The sequence below is a fragment of the Lynx canadensis genome, chromosome C1 (genome assembly GCF_007474595.2).
Source record: "Lynx canadensis isolate LIC74 chromosome C1, mLynCan4.pri.v2, whole genome shotgun sequence".
Taxonomy (NCBI): domain Eukaryota; kingdom Metazoa; phylum Chordata; class Mammalia; order Carnivora; family Felidae; genus Lynx; species Lynx canadensis.
The window spans coordinates 27,192,036-27,212,519 of NC_044310.1; the positions used below are offsets into that span (position 1 = coordinate 27,192,036).

Here is a 20,484-nt window from a genome sequence, read left to right on the forward strand (position 1 = left end):
ATAAATAAAATAATTTACTGGGGCATCTGGCTGGCTCAGTCATTAGAGCATGTGACTCTTGATCTCAGGGTTATGAGTTCAAGCCCCACAATGGGTGTAGAGATTACTTAAAAATAAAATCTTAAAAAAAAAATAATCAAGTAAAATATGTGGTGTAAGTGATGAATACTACAGATTAAAATAGGGAAGTAGATAGACTCGATTCTCTTCTCTAAGCCTCACATCTTAAAGAGCATTGAGGTCTCTCTTTCTCTCTCTCTCAAAATAAATAAACAAATAAATAAATTTTTTAAAAAATGGGGTGCCTGAGTGGCTCAGTCAGTTAAGCGTCTAACTCTCGGTTTCCGCTCAGGTCATGATCTCACAGTTTGTGTGTTTGAGCCCTACATCAGGCTCTGCTCTGATAGCTCAGAACTTGCTTGGGATTCTTTCTCTCTCCCTCTCTCTCTGCCCCTCCCCCACTTGCACTCACACACACTCTCTCTCAAAATAAATAAATAAACAAAAAAAAAATTAAAGAGCACTGGGGGATTTTATTCCAGTTCCGTGTACATTCTGCATTTCTATATCTGCTGTGGGAATACTAGGATCCAAGAGTACTTGTTCTGGTCTTCACTTTACACAAAGATTTTATTAAATTCAGCTCAGGTCCTCTTTGTTAATTCTTCCCTTCCTGCTATTATAGAAGAACCATGTTGTCTTCTTAAGTCAATTCAGATTCATTGCAGGAGAGGCACAAACACTCAGTGGCCCTTAGAGTTCTTACCTAATGGGCACAGGTCTTCGTTCCCTTTTGTAAGATTATATCTGTGATTGTATCTGGTGAGCTTGCTAAACACAGACATTTTCATCTGTATGTTTCCTTCAATCTGAGCAGGCCCTCGGTGTTCCAGCAGCCTGTCATCTTCCTGGGAGCCGATGTCACGCACCCCCCAGCAGGGGATGGGAAGAAGCCTTCCATTGCTGCTGTCGTTGGCAGTATGGATGGGCACCCCAGCCGGTACTGTGCCACCGTTCGGGTGCAGACCTCCCGCCAGGAGATCTCCCAGGAGCTCCTCTATAGTCAGGAGGTAATTCAGGACCTTACTAACATGGTTCGAGAGCTGCTGATCCAGTTCTACAAATCCACACGCTTCAAACCCACTCGGATCATCTATTACCGTGGAGGGGTATCCGAGGGACAAATGAAACAGGTACTCTGATTACCCATAGTTGCCTTTTGGGGTTTCTAGGTATCTGATGGAGCTTCCTCCCATCCGCCACTCTGGGTAAATCAGATCTGAGAGATGCTAGGTGAGTTCTCAATTAAACCTCTTTCTGTTTGTAACTCCTAGGTAGCTTGGCCAGAGCTAATAGCAATTCGGAAGGCATGTATTAGCTTGGAAGAAGATTATCGGCCAGGAATAACCTATATTGTGGTGCAGAAAAGACATCACACACGACTCTTCTGTGCAGATAAAACAGAAAGGGTAAGAAACCATGGTATAAGCTTCATTATCTGGCACAAGTGAATACGTTTTTAAATGGGCATATGTACTTTTTTTCCTAAAAGCAGAAGTGTAATAATAAGTTAACATATTAACTCCAGTTGAGCTTAGATGATCACTTCTGAATGATACAGGTTTTAAGACTGAGTATTTCTCCTGTATGACAGAAGTGCTGGCTTCTAGAGTTGTTTGGCAGAGGCCAAAAACGTACCAGACATGTTGTAGTGATACAGGCAACCTCCAAGGGGCTGGTTTATCTACTTGAATTTTTTTTTTTAATTTTTTAAATGTTTATTTATTTTTGAGAGAGAGAGACACACACAGAGTGTGAGCGGGGGAGGGGCAGAGAAAGAAGGAGACACAGACTCCGAAGCAGGCTCCAGGCTCCAAGCTGTCAGCACAGAGCCCGATGCGGGGCTCGAACCCACGAAGCGTGAGATCATGAGCTGAGCCGAAGTCAGATGCTTAACCAACTGAGCCACCCAGGCACCCCTCTCTGAACTTTATTATCATATTGCTACTTTTTGTTACCAATGCCTAAGGCATAGTTCTAGGATATAAAGTAGAATTTCTCGGGGCGCCTGGGTGGCGCAGTCGGTTAAGCGTCCGACTTCAGCCAGGTCACGATCTCGCGGTCCGTGAGTTCGAGCCCCGAGTCAGGCTCTTGGCTGATGGCTCAGAGCCTGGAGCCTGTTTCGGATTCTGTGTCTCCCTCTCTCTCTGCCCCTCCCCCGTTCATGCTCTGTCTCTCTCTGTCCCAAAAATAAATAAACGTTGAAAAAAAAAATTTTAAAGTAGAATTTCTCTTCAAAATGATTTTATATCAGTGCATGGGATTCTTGAGATACACACTTTGAACACTTACAATGTTATACTTTCTAACCATGGGCAAGTTAACTTCTCTAAGCCATAATGTTCTCAACTGTAAAATGTAATAAGAATACCTACCTCACAGGGTTGTTACAAGGATTAAATTAATAAGTGAATATTAATTTGGGGTACAGTTCCCAGCACTTGATGAGAGGTATTTTGTGTACTCGATTTATAATGTTATTTAGGTGTAAACTAGCTAAATTATAGGTATTTAATATTGAGTGACTCTGCTTCTGTGCTATTTTCTATGACATTACTTCATCTTTTCCAAGCCTTCCCTGATCCACCCCAGAGAGACCAGTTCTTTCTGTTGCTTAATCTTGTAATCGTGTGGGTCACTCCCATTATTTTCTAGTACGCCCTTAGTTTTTGTCTCTAATCCAAGGCTGAGCTGTTTCTTTTCGTTTTCAGAATCATTGAAAAACAAGATTTTCTCCTTGGGCTCCAGTTCCACCAATCAGCTCATATTCCAAGTGTTGTCTTCTGAATTGTCCAAACCCTGACTCAGTAGTGCTTCTTAGATCCCTTCTAATACAAATTCTCCAAACTCTTGCCCAAACTCTGGTCACAGAATACCCCGCCACCCCCTCCTTAACTGCATCATCACCTCTCTGTCCCTCTGTCAGCTTGCTGTCCATGTAGCTCTAGGACCTGAATTATTTTCCTCCAAGCTATCTCATCATTTTGTTCTTTGCCATCCCATGTCATTCCTAACCTTCCAAAGATTGATAATCCTGGTCCTTAGTCTACCCTGCTGCCTTGACACTTACCAACATCTCCAGTTTTCTAAACATGCCTTTTGCCAATCTCCAGCTCTGGGTCAGTCCACTTACCCATTTCCTTTGCTTCAACTCAGGCCAGTAGAGAGATTGCTGAGGAAGAAAGTCATTTGTTTAATAAGAATGATATTACAGACTGATGATATCAAATCTCAGACAACCCTGGAGGCTGCAGTTTCTCTGTTCCTCCAGTTCCCCACAGAGTGTATTCCAAACCTTCACACTCCTCAACAACCTGTCCCAATCTGCGATGCCTTCCCTGGCAACACTCTACCTTGCCAGCAATAGAACAACCCTCTATTTCCCCAGTAAACAAAATCTAGAAGGCATAAATTTTCTCAACTTACTCTCCCCTACTTTCAAATGTACTGAAATGTGTTTTCTTTTCTCTATGCTCTCACATCTCAGAGGCTAAGCTCTCCACCTGGACTTTAGTTCCTAAAGGAACACTTCATTAATTACCGTGGTTTTTCAAAACTCCTGTTCCTTCTTCTCACCCTCTAAAGTTCCTCAACTCTTCCTAGGTTCCCCTCACTAAACTTCCCTTTACTCTGCTTATCTTTCTTTTATTTCATGACCAAAATAGAGGAAAACTGACTTGACTTTCCATCTGTACCTTCTTACATATTACATCAATTCTCTGTAGCCTGACTTCAGGTTTTTTTTTTAATTTTTTTCAACGTTTTTTATTTATTTTTGGGACAGAGAGAGACAGAGCATGAACGGGGGAGGGGCAGAGAGAGAGGGAGACACAGAATCGGAAACAGGCTCCAGGCTCTGAGCCATCAGCCCAGAGCCCGACGCGGGGCTCGAACTCACGGACCACGAGATCGTGACCTGGCTGAAGTCGGACGCTTAACCGACTGTGCCACCCAGGCGCCCTGCCTGACTTCAGTTTTAACGATTCTACTGAAGTTCTTTGCTCAGTGACTTGCTCATTTCGAATCTAGTGATAGCTTATCGGGTTCTTACGCTGACCTCTTTGCCTCACAATAATATGACTTTCCAGATTCAGTGCCCTCCTCTATAATCAGGCTTTTTTTGACTCCTCTTCCTCTGTCCATTAAACACTGACATTTCCAGGCATTTCATACTTTTCTTCCTCTTCTCTTCTGAATTTGAACTCTCTTTAGTCTCACCCACTTTTCTGCATGCATTGATTTTCTTAGAGATTCCTAAATTTGTATTCCCAGCCACAAAAATTTCTATGCAGTTCCTGACCTTCACCTCCAATTGTCTACCGGACACATTTACTTAGATGCTCTGTAGACACTGTATCAGCAAGATAGGCTAGACTGTGGTAACAAAAAAACTCCAAAGTCTTAATGGCTTACAAAGATGTATTTCTTGCTTATATCACATACCCACTGTGGCTCTGCTGCGGCTGTGACCCTGATGTCCTCCTTTTGGAACCTAGGCTGACAGAGAAGAATCTATCTTGAACATCACCAGTCATTACAGCAGAGGGGGAGAAAGATACGCACAAGCCATGTGCTGGCTCTTAAAGCTTCTGCCCAGAAGTTACACATTTCAGACCACATTTTACAGCCAAAGCAAGTTACATGGCCATTCCTGAGTTAATTGGGTGGGGATGTATAATCCTCCCCCAGGGAAGGGCATGGGAATTTTTGGCACTAGTGATACAATCTACCACAGGCATTTCAAGCAAAACACGTCTAAACCTTCTACTTATTGTTTTATCCTCATCCAAAGCCTATTCCTCCCCCAATTTTCCTTTTCTTCTGTGACTTGGCATCACTGTACATTGATTCAGCCAAGCTAGAAACTTCAGAGTTGTCTTTAAACTCTGCTTCTTTCCTCTCCCCCCATATCCAGTTGGTCAAATGGTCTTCTGTGTTCTGCCCTGAAATCTCTTGTCTTAATTCTTCCTCTTGTGTGTTCCCTCTGGCCTAGGCAGAACCTTCCGTTTTGCAGGAGACTCCTAGTGGTCTCCCCATCTTCACAGATGCACCCTCAACCTGCCGTCAGAGCTATGTTTAAAAAATACAGATCTCAGGTTGCCTGGCTGACTCAGTTGGTAGAGCATGTGACTCTTGATCTTAGGGATGTGAGTTCAAGACCCACATTGGGGGTAGAGCTTACTTAAAAAAATACGTATCATACCTTGCCAATCTACTATTCAGAAACCTTCATGTATCCCCCGTTGCCTGCCAGATACTTCCCTTTGGTGTTCAATGCTTTCCTAAGGTAGCTCAAACATAACATTTTAGTTTCATCTTTCCACAATACCTTCATACACCATCCATTTCCCACATGATGCATTTGAATCCCTGGGATGACCACATCCATCCCACTCTTTTTATTTCCCCCACTATTTTTATTAAGGTATAATGTAGATACCGTAAAATCCACGTTTTTTTTAATTTTTTTTAACGTTTATTTATTTTTGAGACAGAGACAGAGCATGAACGGGGGAGGGGCAGAGAGAGAGGGAGACACAGAATCAGAAGCAGGCTCCAGGCTCTGAGCCATCAGCCCAGAGCCCGACGTGGGGCTCGAACTCACGGACCGCGAGATCGTGACCTGAGCTGAAGTCGGACGCTTAACTGACTGAGCCACCCAGGCGCCCCATAATCCACGTTTTTGGTGTACTGTTTTGCAAGTTGTGACAAATGCATATAGTTGTGTAACCACCATGTCTATGAAGACATAAACAATATATCACACACACATTTTTCCAAGCCCTCTGCAGTCAACCCTTTCCCTCACCTACAGCCCCTAGCAACCACTGACAGACGTTCTGTCCTTATAGTTTTGTTTTTTTCCAGAATGAAATATAAGTGGGATACCATAGCCTGTGGTCTGGTTTCTTTTACTTAGCATAATGCATTTGAGATTCATCCAAGTTTATCATGTATATCAGCAGTTTATTCCCTTTCATTGCTTAGTATTCCTCCTATGGCTGAACCACAGTTTATCTCTTCCTGACTTTAGGGGATATTTGGAGTGTTTCCTGTTTTCATCCCATCCCCCTTTTCAACTCCTGCTCATCCTATAAAGGATGGCTCAACTCTTTGCTCCCACCAGCATTTTCCAGTGCCTTCCATAATGCCCTTATCACACTGCATTGCAGTTCATTGCAGATGGTGTTCATGAAGGGCAGGAATGCAAGTTCATTGGTTCTCTCCATGCCTCCATCTCTCATCCCCAACATCTGCTGCAGAGCCTTGCACATGGGTGCTCAAGCAGTTGAGTTAAACGTGCCTGGATCCCTTTTTCCCAAGGGCAGCATCTCCTTAGATTCTCATCTGTTGATTCCAAGAGAGTTGTTTCAAAAAAGATTCTAAGGTCAAATAAGTTTGGGAAATACTATGCCCACCACCTCCCTCGTAAAGATTATACATTACTGAATAAAGGTTCTGAGAAATCCTACAACAGAAAAGCCGTTTTAACTCGAGTTCAACCCAGTATTTCTCAAATCTCTTTGACCATAAAATGCCTAAATGCATCCTGCAGAACTAATATTCCTCAAGCACACACTTTGGGAAACAATGCCAGAACTAGTATAACTCCTTTACATTTCCTCTTGCCCAACTAGGTCCCCAAGTTCATATTTGAATTTGATAGAATGAGACTTTTCTCTACTCATAAATGTTCTTGGACACATTGGTATACAATTCAGCTGAAGGTAATGGTAGTTAGAATAGAGCCAAATAAACTCCCATCAAATTCATGCCTCAATGCAAAATAAACTTCCTCATACGGAACCCTGCTGTATATCACAAGAGGATGAAAACTGACCAAATACCAAGGTTTAATTCCTTTCCTTGTAAATGCATTTCTGAAGTTCCCCCCTCGACTTTCCTAGAAATTTGATTTTAGAACTTTGGCTGTCATTGAACCTTACAATTTAGAATTTTAAAAGTGTTTCATAGCTAGTTTTATAGCTGATTAGATTAAGACCTAAAGATGTTATGTTTTGTTCAAGGTATGTAGTTGCAAGACTAGCCTTGGAACTGACACCCTGGTTTTCCTAATTCCCATTTCAGAGTACTCTTACCGATAATGCATGTGCCAGTGACTTCTTTTATTGATTCTGTCAAAGCATTACTTTTTTTTTTAATTTTTTTAGTGTTTATTATTTTTGAGAGAGAGACAGAGCACAAGTCAGGGAGGGGCAGAGAGAGAGGGAGACACAGAAACAGAAGCAGGCTCCAGGCTCCAGGCTCTGAGCTGTCAGCCACAGAGCCCAACACAGGGCTCAAACCCACAAAGTGTGAGATTATGACCTGAGCTGAAGTTGGATGCTTAACTGACTGAACCACCCAGGTGCCCCAAAACCATTACTTTTGTTGAGCCTGGTGTACCAGTACAAAGATTTATTCATCTTAACTTTTTTTTTAAGTTTTCTTTTTAATTTTGTTAATGTTTATTTACATTGGAGAGAGACAGAGACAGAGCATGAATAGAGAAGGTGCAGAGAGAGAGAGGAAGATACAGAATAGGAAATAGGCTCCAGGCTCCAAGCTGTCAGCACTTAGCCCAACGTGGGGCTTGAACTCACGAATGGTGAGATCATGACCTGAGCCAAAGTTGGATGCTTGACTGACCGAGCCACCCAGGCACCCCGCTTCATCTTAACTTGTAATGAAAGTTGTGCATATTTTTTTACTCTAAGTAAGAAATAAAGTTGCATTTTGGGGGGGGGGGGCACCTGGGTGGCTCAGTCGCATCCAACTTTTGATTTTGGCTCACGTCATGATCTCATGGTTCGTGGGTTCGAGCCCCATGTCGGGCTCTGTGCTGACAGTGCAGAGCTTGCTTGGGATTCTCTCTCTCCCTCTCTTTGCCCCTCCCCTGCTCATTTTCTCTCTCTCTCTCTCTTAAAATAAATAAACTTTTTTTTAAAAAGTTGATATTTTTTCACAGGAAGCTTATCCATTTCAAATGTCTTTACATCCCCTCTGTGAACAATGCCAATATGTCAATATGCCAATATATCATCTGCAAATAGATGACAATAATGCAACCCAAAGTCATAGGTAAAATAATTCTTTTTCTGGATTCCCTTATAGAAACAATGGAGTATTTTTGTTTGAGAAAATACTTAAGGATAAAGTGGTTGGACTAAAGAGACTTACAGAAAATTCATCATGTTGAATTAAACTGATTTTCAAAACTTCACTTAAGAACAGTTTGCTAACTTGTTACCAATTAACACATAAAAGGAAAGTATGGTCTGAGTTCAGTTTGGCATTTTGATGACTAATTATACCTCCCCCCACCTCTTTTTGTTTGTTTGTTTGTTTTGGTAGGTGGGGAAAAGTGGCAATGTACCAGCAGGCACTACAGTGGATAGCACCATCACACATCCATCTGAGTTTGACTTTTACCTCTGTAGTCATGCAGGAATTCAGGTAATTTGGAAGCTGGTTCAGATCTTTGACTTGATAAGGAGATGTTTGCAAACTGAGCAACCAGCTTGAGTAGACTTGTTATTCAACACTATGCATCAGTTTGTTAATGCTTGTATTCTAGAACTGTTATCTTTCCTTCTGGGTATCTGCTTGTAGTTGTGCTAGGAAGGAATACTTCTGAATTTAAGGAGTGGATTTCAGTTCTTCTCTCCTCTCAGGTAATTAACCCATGTCAGAAATGTATTAATCATACAAGTCTCTCTCCAGGGAACCAGCCGTCCTTCCCATTACCAGGTCTTATGGGATGACAACTGCTTCACCGCAGATGAGCTCCAACTACTAACTTACCAACTATGTCACACCTATGTGCGATGCACACGCTCCGTCTCCATTCCAGCTCCCGCATATTATGCCCGGCTTGTAGCATTCCGGGCAAGGTATCATCTGGTGGATAAGGATCATGACAGGCAAGTTTCTCAGGCACCATGAACTCTCTTTTTATCTGAGTCAGAAGCATGTTAAAAAAAAAAAAAAAAAGAGCTACTACAGAGGAGTAGAGGAGTAGAGCTACTTTTGGAGGAGCTAAACTTCCTTTTAGGATTTAAATTTCAAGAAACAAATAAAATCACATGTGCCTTTGAGAGCTTATAATGTGACTTTTGGTCCAAGAAGTGCTCAGGCTTGCTCATACTTGCATGGTGTGTCTATACTCTGCCCAAGGGAAAAAGTCTAATTTGGAGCTGCCTGTGGTTTTCCCGTGGAACAAAATGCATTCGGTTCTGTTTAGGTCCTGAGCAGCCTCAGAGGTGGCAGGCACAGTGTCTTGACTCCAGTCCGAGCAGTCACAGGCCTGTGGATTCCACTTCACGCAAGAGGAAGTCCTGAACATTTCGCTTTGCTTTCAGTGCAGTCTGGAAGAATGTACCAGAGTGAATTTGGGCATGTGTGTGGGAGAGGAGGGGTGCCAGACCATTTTTACCCCCAAATAGGGATCTCAGTAAGAATCAGACATTTTGACCTGTTACTGACGACTATTAAATAGCTGAACAAGCTCTCTGCATTAATTTTCTTTTCCAAATGACCATCTGTGAAGTGTAGCAGTTTCTGGGCTCTTCCCCAAGTCTGAATTCAGCTGCTAAATAGTAGACATTCCATTGCAAGTCTATTTCTGTAAGAGTTGAAAATACGCTATTATGGAAAATGCCCAGCTGTGGCTTTATACCTTCCGTTCTGTAATATACATTCATTCATTTAACACATTTATTAGGTATTGACTGTGTGCCCAGCACTGTGCTAGGTACTAAAAATAAAAATACTAAAATGGGGAAGACCTGCTTCCTGGGATTTTCTGTTTCAGTATGGCAGACAAAACAGGCAAACGCAGAACTGACAATTAGCCTGAGGCAGTATAGGTGAGGGACCTCAGAAGAAAGGTTGTTAGAGAAGATTTCATAGCTGGATGGATGGGATTTGGCTCTGGAAAGAAGAGAAAAGGATTTTCCAGGCAGAGGGAACAATGGACAAAAGAGAAAGCAAGTGACATGTTTAGACAATAGCGAGTTTTCTTTGGCTAGAGCATATGAAGCTGAAAAAGTATGTCAGAGTAAGGTTGTCTTTGTTAAATGTAAAAAGCTACTTTGGGGATAAAATATCTGGTCCTTAACCATTAATCGGGCTTACACGGGAGAGAAGATGAAGTAAAAGATAACTAAGATTATGAGTTTAGATGATAAGGACGCTAATAATTTAGTAAATAATGATAAATAAATAATTTAGTAAAGTAATTAAGTGGCAAAATTAATAAATTAAGTCAGAAGAAGGATGGTTTTTTTTACAGTTTACTAAGCCCTTTGTAATACATGGCACCCTTAAGAGATATGTTCAGAAGTTATTATTGTTATCCTGAAAGACCAAAGTTCAAAGGAATTGTTACCTCTCCAAGATCATATAGCTAGTGAGAGGAAGATGAGAAGAGACTCACGGCATAGTGACATTTGCACAGTAACATGGTATGTTCCAGCACTGTGCTAGGCGCAGAAATTCATTTGTCAAATGGTTATTGAGGATATACCATGTGCCAGGCACCGGGGATTCGGTGGTGAGTAAGATAGAAAAAGTCACTGCTTTCTTGGAGTTTACATTTACTGAGCAAAACATATAGCTAACTATCCAGTTAATAATTTCAATTGTGTTTAATACTATGAAAGAAAAATAGAAGATTCTGTGGAAGTATGTCTCAGGTGGCTCTGACCTGAACTTTGGAATCAGGGAAGACTTCTTTGAGGGAAATGACATCTGGCCGAAGCCTAAAGGACAGGTTGGCTTTAACCAGACATAGGGGGCAGTAGAAGTCCTAATGTAAGCACTGTTAAGGATTTGGGTCTTTGTAGACATTATTCTATTTAATTATTGCAACAGCCCGTTTAATAAGTTGTATTGCATTTTTCAGTTGAGCAAACTCATGTTTAGAGAGACATAAATTATTTAAGGAGGCACAGCTTGAGCCTAAGATCTTCTGAAACCCAGTATTATTTGTGCTATTTGAAACATGTGAAGTTTGCAGTAGTCTTTTGTTACACCTGGCTTTTTGCATTATTCTCTTTACAGCGCGGAAGGCAGTCATGTGTCAGGACAGAGCAATGGCCGGGATCCTCAGGCCTTGGCCAAGGCTGTGCAGATTCACCACGATACCCAGCACACAATGTATTTTGCCTGAGAGTCTCAGAAAAAGAACTCAATCAATTTGACACCCCATGCAGCCTCAAAATGTTTCAAATGCCTACCGCCTCTAGAGAGAGCCAAGTTGACTTCAGGTGGTCTACCAGCAGCTCGGAATAGTTGCACTGAATCTATACTTCGCAGCACTGTCTGATGCATCAACAAAATTGAGCCATTTTTTAAAAGTAATAGATACTCCTAGATTGTCTTCTCTGATGCACTGGACTGAATTTTTACCTCATCATGCAAAGGCTGATCAGCCTGAACTTCCTTAAGGACTTTACAAGAAAAGGTTTCTATGGAATATTTTGCTAGCTGTGGTGTTCCCCGCATCCCTCTAGTCTTCTAAGAGACGATTATTCCTTGTTTTCTGTATTCATTGAGTGGGGTGTATGCGTAAGTGGGAGAGAAAAACCAAACAATCTACTTCAGTTCAGCGTAACTGTTTTAATTGTGGGGGTCCATAGACTTTTTAATGGAGACTTCTGACTTCGCCACTGTAAATGCCTTTAACGAGCATTAACTTTTGAAAGTTTTACAGAGTTTTGTTAGTTTTCCTACTTTATCTTCTTGATCTCTACAGACTTGTGCTGTGCAAATACAGGCTGCCAGGCGATTGCACTATGTTTGGCTGCAGATGCAGAACAGGCAGCTCTCTTATTTGGTTGGCTTTTGTGAATGTGTAACACAAACAGATGTAATGCATGTCACGGTGACAGATAACACTGCCATGGTAAGAGTACTCCTGTTTCCCCCCTCTTTGAAAAAAAAAAAATTAGCTTTTAGTATTTTTCAAAGTTTTCAAAAGTGCCCATTTTATGCTGCTGTGTGGTTTGTTAGATCTAAATGATTTTTAAACTTTTCTCACAGAAAATTAACTTTGGCAATAAACATTTTTTAAGGTCCCTTTTCTTCCTCCCCCTGACAATGTAGTTTTCTAGGTGAGGTTTCGGTATGATTTTATCAGCTATTTCTTATAGGTCATAATCTGGCAACTTCTGAAACTGGTCAGACAAGACATATATTTCCATGGCTTTTTAAAGAATTATTTTTATCTGTTTTATAGTCACAGTTGGTGTCCTATCACTTTGTTTTAAAATAAGCTAGAACCAGGACGCTTCCTTATCGGATAGGCTTTGCCAGTCCTTAAGGTACATTGAGCGATGCTGCAACTTGCACAGATGTACCAGCATTTAAAACTGTTTTTCCCGGGAATCAAGGTTACTCACACAATTATGTGCAGTGCAAATTTTTTTGCTTCTCTTTCAATCTGAAATGTATTTGGTGGGGTTTCCCTCCTTTCACTAAACTAAAACTGCATTTATAGAAGAAAAGGTTGACTTTTCTTAACAGAGTCTAGATTCCGATCACAAGGAGATGAGTTACTTTCTTGGTCCAGACAAAGGGAGCTGATCTAAAGCAAGCATCAGTGAACGTGTAGGGGAAAGGAAAGTGTATTTTGTATTTAGTGTAGATAACACTTTGTGAATGGACAACAGTTACATAGAGTCTTGGTAGTTCCAGCCAGTGTTTCCCAGCCCAAATTTTACTGACTTGTGATTCTCTCTCCGAGAACCTCAGAAGTGAAAGCTGGAGAAGGGGATAAAAGCCCTAGAACCACACTCCGTATGGCTGAGGCAGGTGCTGGGGGAAGAGACAGACACAATGTGGTAAAACGATTTTGCCACCTCTGTCTGGAAACTGCTGGTGGGGAAACACTGGATCTGATGGTGAAGGGTGTTTGCTTGAACTCATTAGCCGGTCCAAATCTCTTAAACTAGCCTTCTCAAAATCCCAGCAATACAAAGCACTGTTTTTCTTCAGTCTTTTAAAGAAGCTTGTAAATACATTGAAGTTTACATTTCCGTGTGCTGTTGATCGGTGGCGCCACCAGTGTTTGCTAAGACTGGTCTCTGAGAGTTTTATAACGTATACTGAGTCCTGTAGCTCATTAAGATGACTGCAGACATCCTCATTCTCTGCATATAGTGGGATGAAAGCAAGCTCTGTAACTGAGGCACAATATAGGCAGGAGCGAAGAGATGGCAGATGTTAATTTCTTAAGATTTTCCTTTTCTGCAAATACCTCACTTGGATACTACAAATCAGGACATGTTGGTGAGGGGCTGGCTGCTGCTTTTATTCACACTTGTTCAGGGAGAGCTCAGAAAAATAAATACCCTTCAGCATGGCTACCCTGGACCCAAGAGGAGGAAAAACAGAAACTTCTTTAGGAGAAGGAGGACTTACTGGCGTCCAGGATGTGAAGGACTCTTGGTGGCTGGCTGGCTGGCCAGCAGGCACCACACCTGCACTTGAGTGCCTCTGGCTTGCTTGTTGATAATGCACAGAAGAAGTGTCACTTCTCACCATCTCCTGCACGTATGGAGCAGGGAGCGAGGCGGAATGCCGGGAAGCCCTGATTTACTTGCCGGCAGTCGGGCTGTATGCTTGACCTTGAACTATACAGTTTGTACAACCTCAGTCAGTCCTATACACTGGGGCAAATCAGTGTGGTGGTGGAGGAAAAGCCGGGAGGCCTATTTTTATAGGAAACAGTACCTTTAAGGGGGCAAATGCTGTAGTTTTGGATGAAAGGAAAAAAAATATGGAAGAACTAGGATAATTGGAAAAAACTTGCTGGCGGGGGGGTGGGGGGACGATGAATCTTTAAGAGGTAATCGCTGCAGAATCAGAGTTGCAGCAATACTGTTGCAAGCAAGTCTAAATACATAGTTTCAATTTGGCTTGACAATTTGAATATGATAACCCCTTTGGACTGACTGAATCGTTATGCATGTGTCAATCAATGGGAGGTGTGCATTCTCTAGAAGTAGATTTACTGTTTGGTTTTTTTAAAATGCAGCCTGTTTAGGCACTGTCATGTGGTGTGAAAGATTGAAATGTAGCAATGCTAAAGAGTAACAATTAGGGGATAAGGCACGGGGATATTAAGAGAATGGTGAAGATCCAAATGTTGAACCGATTATGTTTTGTTGTTATTGTTGTTCGCTGTTGAACCCTGAGTGGTTGATAAGGTGAACTAGTGGCTTAATGCAGCCAGCAGTCTGGGCAGGCAGAACATATTCATTCTTACTGTAAATTCTATTTGCTGCTTCCAAAGGTGATGATTTATAAGCAGACATGTTCTATATGGTCTGTATTTTAGGATCTGGCACCCAGACTATATCAGAGCTTATCTACCTGGCTCAGCTATCTACCCTTCCTGTGGGAAAAGGCAATCCACTGTTTAAGAAGGCTCACTCTCTCTGCTCTGCCCTAGCAACCCTTTGTGGATGTGCTGTAAGATTTTCTTGCTCAATAGCAAGGTGGTAGCTCTGCTTTCATTTTAAGAAAGTAGATGCTGAGGGCATTGTGTCAATACTGCTTCAACTCCAAGGATTTTTCCTTGTAAAATTAAAGGGAAGATCTTGTTATTGATTAACCATTTTCTTATCCCTTGCTATTGACATTCATGCTCTTTCTATGTCTGGTGGCTGAAAATGTTTGCATTTGTTCATTTGACTAATGGTGTAATTTTGGTTTCTATATTGTTAGACCTGTAATGTTTTAAAATGTATTTTATTAACTCTGGACTGGATGTATGTCTCTAGCAATACGAGGTACTTTCTAAACTATTAAGGGAGGGGTGGTATCCCCATGTTAAGACAAGATGATGGTTGTTTAAATTTTGCATTTTTTTTTTTTTTGGCCTGCAGGGATATTTTGTGTTCATGTGTCCAAAAGAGAATAAATTGGCATTCTTGTGCCAAAAGTTGTTTTTTGTTGTCAAATTTCAAATACATATGGAGTATACTGTAATGGAAACAGACATGGTTGCTTTTTAAAAACAATTTCCTCCATTTAAGAAGTTTGAGAGAGAACAGAGGGGAAACTTAGTGTTTTTAACTCCTGGGTCTCCCTATCTCTAGAAATTGATACTTGGGGATTTGGGAAGAGCTTCTCAGCAAAATTTCACATATGAAAACTTTTATAAGATTCATCAGGTTCTCAGGATAGCTCTTAACAGGAAAATCTATTTGAGTGAAGTTTTGAGAAAAATCTTCAGTCTCCAGAGGGCAGTACAGCCACATACTTTAAGACTAACTTTTCGAGAGGAGGAGCTGTCTAAATTCCCCCAACCTGTGGCTCTCCAGTCTTAAGTCCTTAAAAAATTCTCACCACATTTGGGTGAGTCACAGCAGGGATAATGCAGAGATTTTCACAATATGGTACTTATTTTCAGGGAATTTATGGTTTACCAGAGGGACAAGTTCTGCATACAACACACTTTACTACAGGTAGTTGTTTTTTTCCATCAGCACAATATCCCCCTCTCCCCGTTTACCCACTGTCAAACATTTACCACAAACTCAGTACATGCCAAACTCTGCCTAGATGCCAGGAAAATAGAAGAGTAAAAACTTAATCCTTCAAAGAGTTCATTCCAATATAGCATGGGGTAAGGGAGGCAGTGAGATTAACATTATCTGAGTGCCTAGTATAACCAGTCAGTTTATATTGACGTCTTTACTTCCAGTGACAGTCCTTTCACGATGATAACAGTATCCCTTTTTTGAAGATGAGGAGTCCGCTTCAAAAAAGATAAATAACACACAGTCCCTGGATGGCACAGGCCTGTCTAATTATTACCCCTGTGGTTGAGCACAAAATGACAGGAACTTAGAAGGAGAAACAACTTTTGCTATGGGGAGTCAGGAAAGACTTTACAGTGGTGGTGAATTTGGGGATAGGTCAGCAGGAGTTTACCAGGTGGACAAAGAGGATGAGGGGATTCTAGACACACTATTCCCATACAGTAGATTGTGGTAGCTGCATTTTTTGTCTAAGTGCTTTCCCTTACTCCTCCTTTGGGTGATGGAATATCTCCTATGGGAATCTCATTATTTAGTGTGTTTCAGGTAAGTCTAAATGACCTTCCCACCTTGTCCCCCACCATATGTGTCATGTTCATGTCCATTCTTGAATCAGTCACTGGGGGATGTACACCAGCTAAGAATGACTAGTGTGTCCACTCCTCTGTGTAAGTGTATGTGTGTGGGGGGGGAGTGGGTGTCAGTGGGTGTGACCAGCAAGTAGGAGAGGCACAGATTATTACAAGCCATATGCCTCTCTCTCCATCTCGTGGCTCTGATTTCCTCTATGTTGACTTTATTCTCCAGAGGCTAGTGACAATCATATAAGGAGAAGAGGTATAAAAGCAGATGGGGAAAGTAGAATCTATATTGCAAATTGACTGGAGAAGAAAAGAAAATAAGTTTAACAAACATATCTGGAGCTCCTATTATGCAGTAGGAAATATGAAAGACACAAGTTATGGCCATGGAAAGGTTCATTTGTAAACTCGGGGTCATACATGTAACAAAGTAGCTTTGAAAGTTACGTGCCTTGAAAAATGTATACGTGGAACCATGGGATCATTTGGAGAGGTTCCCAACCTAGCTAGGGGATGATAAAGGAAGGCTTCTTAGAGGAAGTGATGAATGAGTTGCCTCATAATGAATAAATACAAGTTTTATAAATGAACTAGGTGAAGAAGGCATTCTAAAAATTCTCATCATTGGCAAAGTCACAGAGAGAAAAAAAGATGAATTATTTAGATGAATTACAAGTAATTTCAGTACTCTTAGGTCATAAAGGGTGAGGGAGGAAGAGATGATAAATTTGGATGACAGAGGTAAGCACCAGTTCCTGACAGGACAGGACTTGAATGGCATGCTAAGAGGTTAGAGTTTATCCATAGGTGCAGGGGAATAGCACAATCTTATTTGTGTCAGTGATGTAGCAGTAGTGTTGTGGGTACATTGAAGCAGAAGTTTTGCTGAAGGGAAGTTAGAGTTTTATTGTAGTAGCCCTAACAGAAGATGATGAGGGTTGAATTTGAGCAGAGATAGTGCAGTTGGAGAGAAGGGATGAACACAAGAGATTCCAGAAAGTAGAAAAAGCAGAACTTGAAAGTGGACATAGAGAGTGTGGGGAAGAAGGCCGACTCATCGCGACTCCCAGGTTTCTGCCACTGAGAGAATGAACACAGATGAAAAAGAAAATCTGTACCTTATGGGAAGGAGGAAGGTGGTAAGTTCAGTTTTGGATAAATTGGATTTGAAGGTGGTACATGTGGACTGGAGAAAGTTTGGGAGTCATCAGTAAATAGGTGGTGATTAAAACTATTCATACAGGTGTTCAGGAAGATTGTTCAGGGCAAGAAGAAATAAGAAATATGGATTACCGGGGGAGACAGATCTTTAAAAGACAGACACAGAAAGAGGCACATCCAGTTGAGCGCAGACTCTTGATTTCGGCTCAGGTCATAATCTCACGGTTTGTGAGTTCGAGCCCTGCTTCCGGCTCCGCGCTGATAGTAAGGAGCCTGCTTTGGATCCTCTCTCCCTCTCTCTCTGCCCCTCCCATGCTTTCTCTCTCTCTCTCTCAAAAATAAACGAATAAACTTAAAATTTTTTTAAAGCTTAATCTGTATATTATGCATATTTTTATATTTATATTCTTAAGTTTAACCTATATTTTTATATATTAGATATATAATCTATAATTCTTATTATATATAATTATGTAAATATAATTCCTATTATGTATAAAATTCCTATTATATATATAATCTCTCTCTCTCTCTTTATTTATTTTTTTTTTAAATCTTTTTTTTAACATTTATTTATTTTTGAGACAGAGAGAGACAGAGCATGAACGGGGGAGGGTCAGAGAGAGGGAGACACAGAATCTGAAACAGGCTCCAGGCTCCGAGCGGTCAGCACAGAGCCCGACGCGGGGCTCGAACTCACGGACCGTGAGATCATGACTGGAGCCGAAGTCGGACACTTAACCGACTGAGCCACCCAGGCGCCCCGACTCTCTCTCTCTCTTTATATATCTTCCATTAGTTCTATTTTTCTGGAGACTCCTGATTAATACTGAAGGTAACTGCCCTTTTTCTTCTGGCTGTTTCCGGTATCTTCTCTTCCTTTTTGATTTTCAACACTTTGACTATAAAAGGCCTAGGTATCTTTATATGAACCTGCTTGAAACTTTGTCTTATTCATTTTTGTGAAATTGGCACTTAGTGTCTGGCATATAGTTGGTGCTCTTTAATGTATGTTACACACAAAATCCATAGACTATCACAGATATTTAAGGAAGTAATGCTTGAAAAGTCCTCCACCCTATGCTTTGCTCTCCCAGTGGTCCTATCTCATCCAATTCTGAACTCTAGTCTCTGTGATATCTTTCCTTGACTCTGCTCCTTGCCCCTGGACTTGGTTGGCATTTGAACTTGGTGTTTTCTTGCGTTTAATCCTGCCTTTCCCAGCTGCCTTCACTTGGCTGTCCTCAGAGTGTCAGGGTCCTTTGTGACATTAATTCCCCAGTCCCAACCCTGTGTATCGGGGGAGGGGGAGGGCAATTCTGACACTAGGAATAATGAAGAGTTTTAAAATTCTTGTTAAAAAAGATACCATACATAGGGGTGCCTGGGGGGCTCAATCAGTTAAGTGTCTGACTTCAGCTCTGATCTCACAGTTCATGGGTTCAAGCCCCGTGTCAGGCTCTGTGCTGACAGTGCAGAGCCTGGAAACTGCTTCGGATTCTGTGTCTCCCTCTCACTCTGCTCCTCCCCGGTTGTGTTCTGTCTCTCTCAAAAATAAATAAATAAACACTTTTAAAAAATTTTAAAAAGATACCACACACAATGGCAATCTATTTCAAATATTACCTTTCAATGCATACACATTTCTATATAGTTGTAGTCTTAATGCATATAGTGTTTCATATTTCTATTATTTCACTATTACATAATGAAGTTATCCTTTTTCAAGACTGAAGTCATGTCATTTTGCAGTCACAATAATTCATTGGACAACATTTATTGAATACCTACTGCCTACATGACATTGTATTAGGCACTGGGGCTACAAAGATAAATAAAGTTTGGTTTTTCTTCACGCTTCTGAGACTTTTACATGTTTAGAGGAGGAGGAGGTGGAGGAGGAGGAGGAAAGGAAAGGCTACGTCCTCGACAAAAGAGAGCAGCTAAGTGTTGCCACATGTATCACAGGAAGTTCAATCAGGGACACATGGGAGGGAATATCATAGGTTGTCGTGAAGGCAGGAAGCCTTGAGCTGAGTTTTGAAATACAAGTAGTTTCATCAGTAAGATGGAGGAGATGTTGAGGTTTTAGGGGGATTAATATATCATATGCTCATCCCTACACCAGTTCAGAACCAACTGAAAAATGGACATAGATATCATATAGTTGGACAAAAAGCAAGATGTCAGCTTTATTGCTGGTAAGACGTAGATAAGAGGACTTTCTTAGGAGTGATGGCAAATGAGAGTGCTAAAATTGCCATTTATTTAAGCATGCTTACCTTCACAGCAAGCACAGGACAACCTTGGTTTTCCACACAAGGCAAGAGTCAACTTTTCCCAGTTTAGTGATTAAAAACTTTAGAATAAAATCAAATTTTTAAAAATCCCATTTATTATATTTTATTTTTTTAAGTTTGTTTGTTTTGAGAGAGAGAAAGAGACAAAATGAGCAGGGCAGGGGCAGAGAGAGAGGGGAAGAGAGAGAGAATCCCAAGCAGGCTCCACACTGTCAGCGCAGAGCCCAATGCGGGGCTCGAACCCACGAACTGTGAGATCACCACCTGAGCTGAAACCAAGAGTCAGATGTTTAACCAACTGAGCCACCCGGGCATCCCCAAAAATCCCATTTAAACAGCATCTAAAATATAAAATGCTTAGGGATAAATTTGAACAAAGATGAAAAGATGTGTAAGAACTGTACATTGAAAACTAGAAAACAGGGGCGCCTGGGTGGCTCAGTCGGTTGAGTGTCCAACTTCAGCTCAGGTCACGATCTCACGGTCCGGGAGTTCGAGCCCTGCGTCGGGCTCTGGCCTGATGGCCCGGAGCCTGGAACCTGCTTCCGATTCTGTGTCTCCCTCTCTCTCTGCTCCTCCCCCGTTCATGCTCTGTCTCTGTCTCAAAAATAAATAAACGTTAAAAAAATTTAAAAAAAAATGAAAACTAGAAAACATTGCTGATGGAAATTAAAGGCCTTCATAAATGGAGAGGTACATTATGATCATGGATCAGAAAACTTAAAAGCATTAAGGTGTTATTTGTACCCAAATTGATCTATAGCTCTAACGCAATCCCAATCAAAATCCAGCAGGCTTTTGGTAGAAATTTACAGCTGATTATGTATGTAT

General features: G+C 41.3%; 1 protein-coding gene across 1 annotated transcript in view; it reads left to right on the forward strand.

The window, feature by feature from the left end:
• The window catches only part of LOC115520119 (protein argonaute-4), a 41,831-nt gene extending 26,817 nt beyond the window's left edge, over nucleotides 1-15,014 (forward strand). The window contains exons 14-18 of the mRNA XM_030324148.1: nucleotides 878-1,193; nucleotides 1,335-1,469; nucleotides 8,416-8,517; nucleotides 8,785-8,984; nucleotides 11,125-15,014. Of these exons, the coding sequence (XP_030180008.1) occupies nucleotides 878-1,193; nucleotides 1,335-1,469; nucleotides 8,416-8,517; nucleotides 8,785-8,984; nucleotides 11,125-11,233 (862 nt within the window). The 3' untranslated portion in view covers nucleotides 11,234-15,014. The remainder of the gene's footprint in view (nucleotides 1-877; nucleotides 1,194-1,334; nucleotides 1,470-8,415; nucleotides 8,518-8,784; nucleotides 8,985-11,124) is intronic.
• The last annotated feature ends 5,470 nt before the right edge of the window (nucleotides 15,015-20,484 follow it).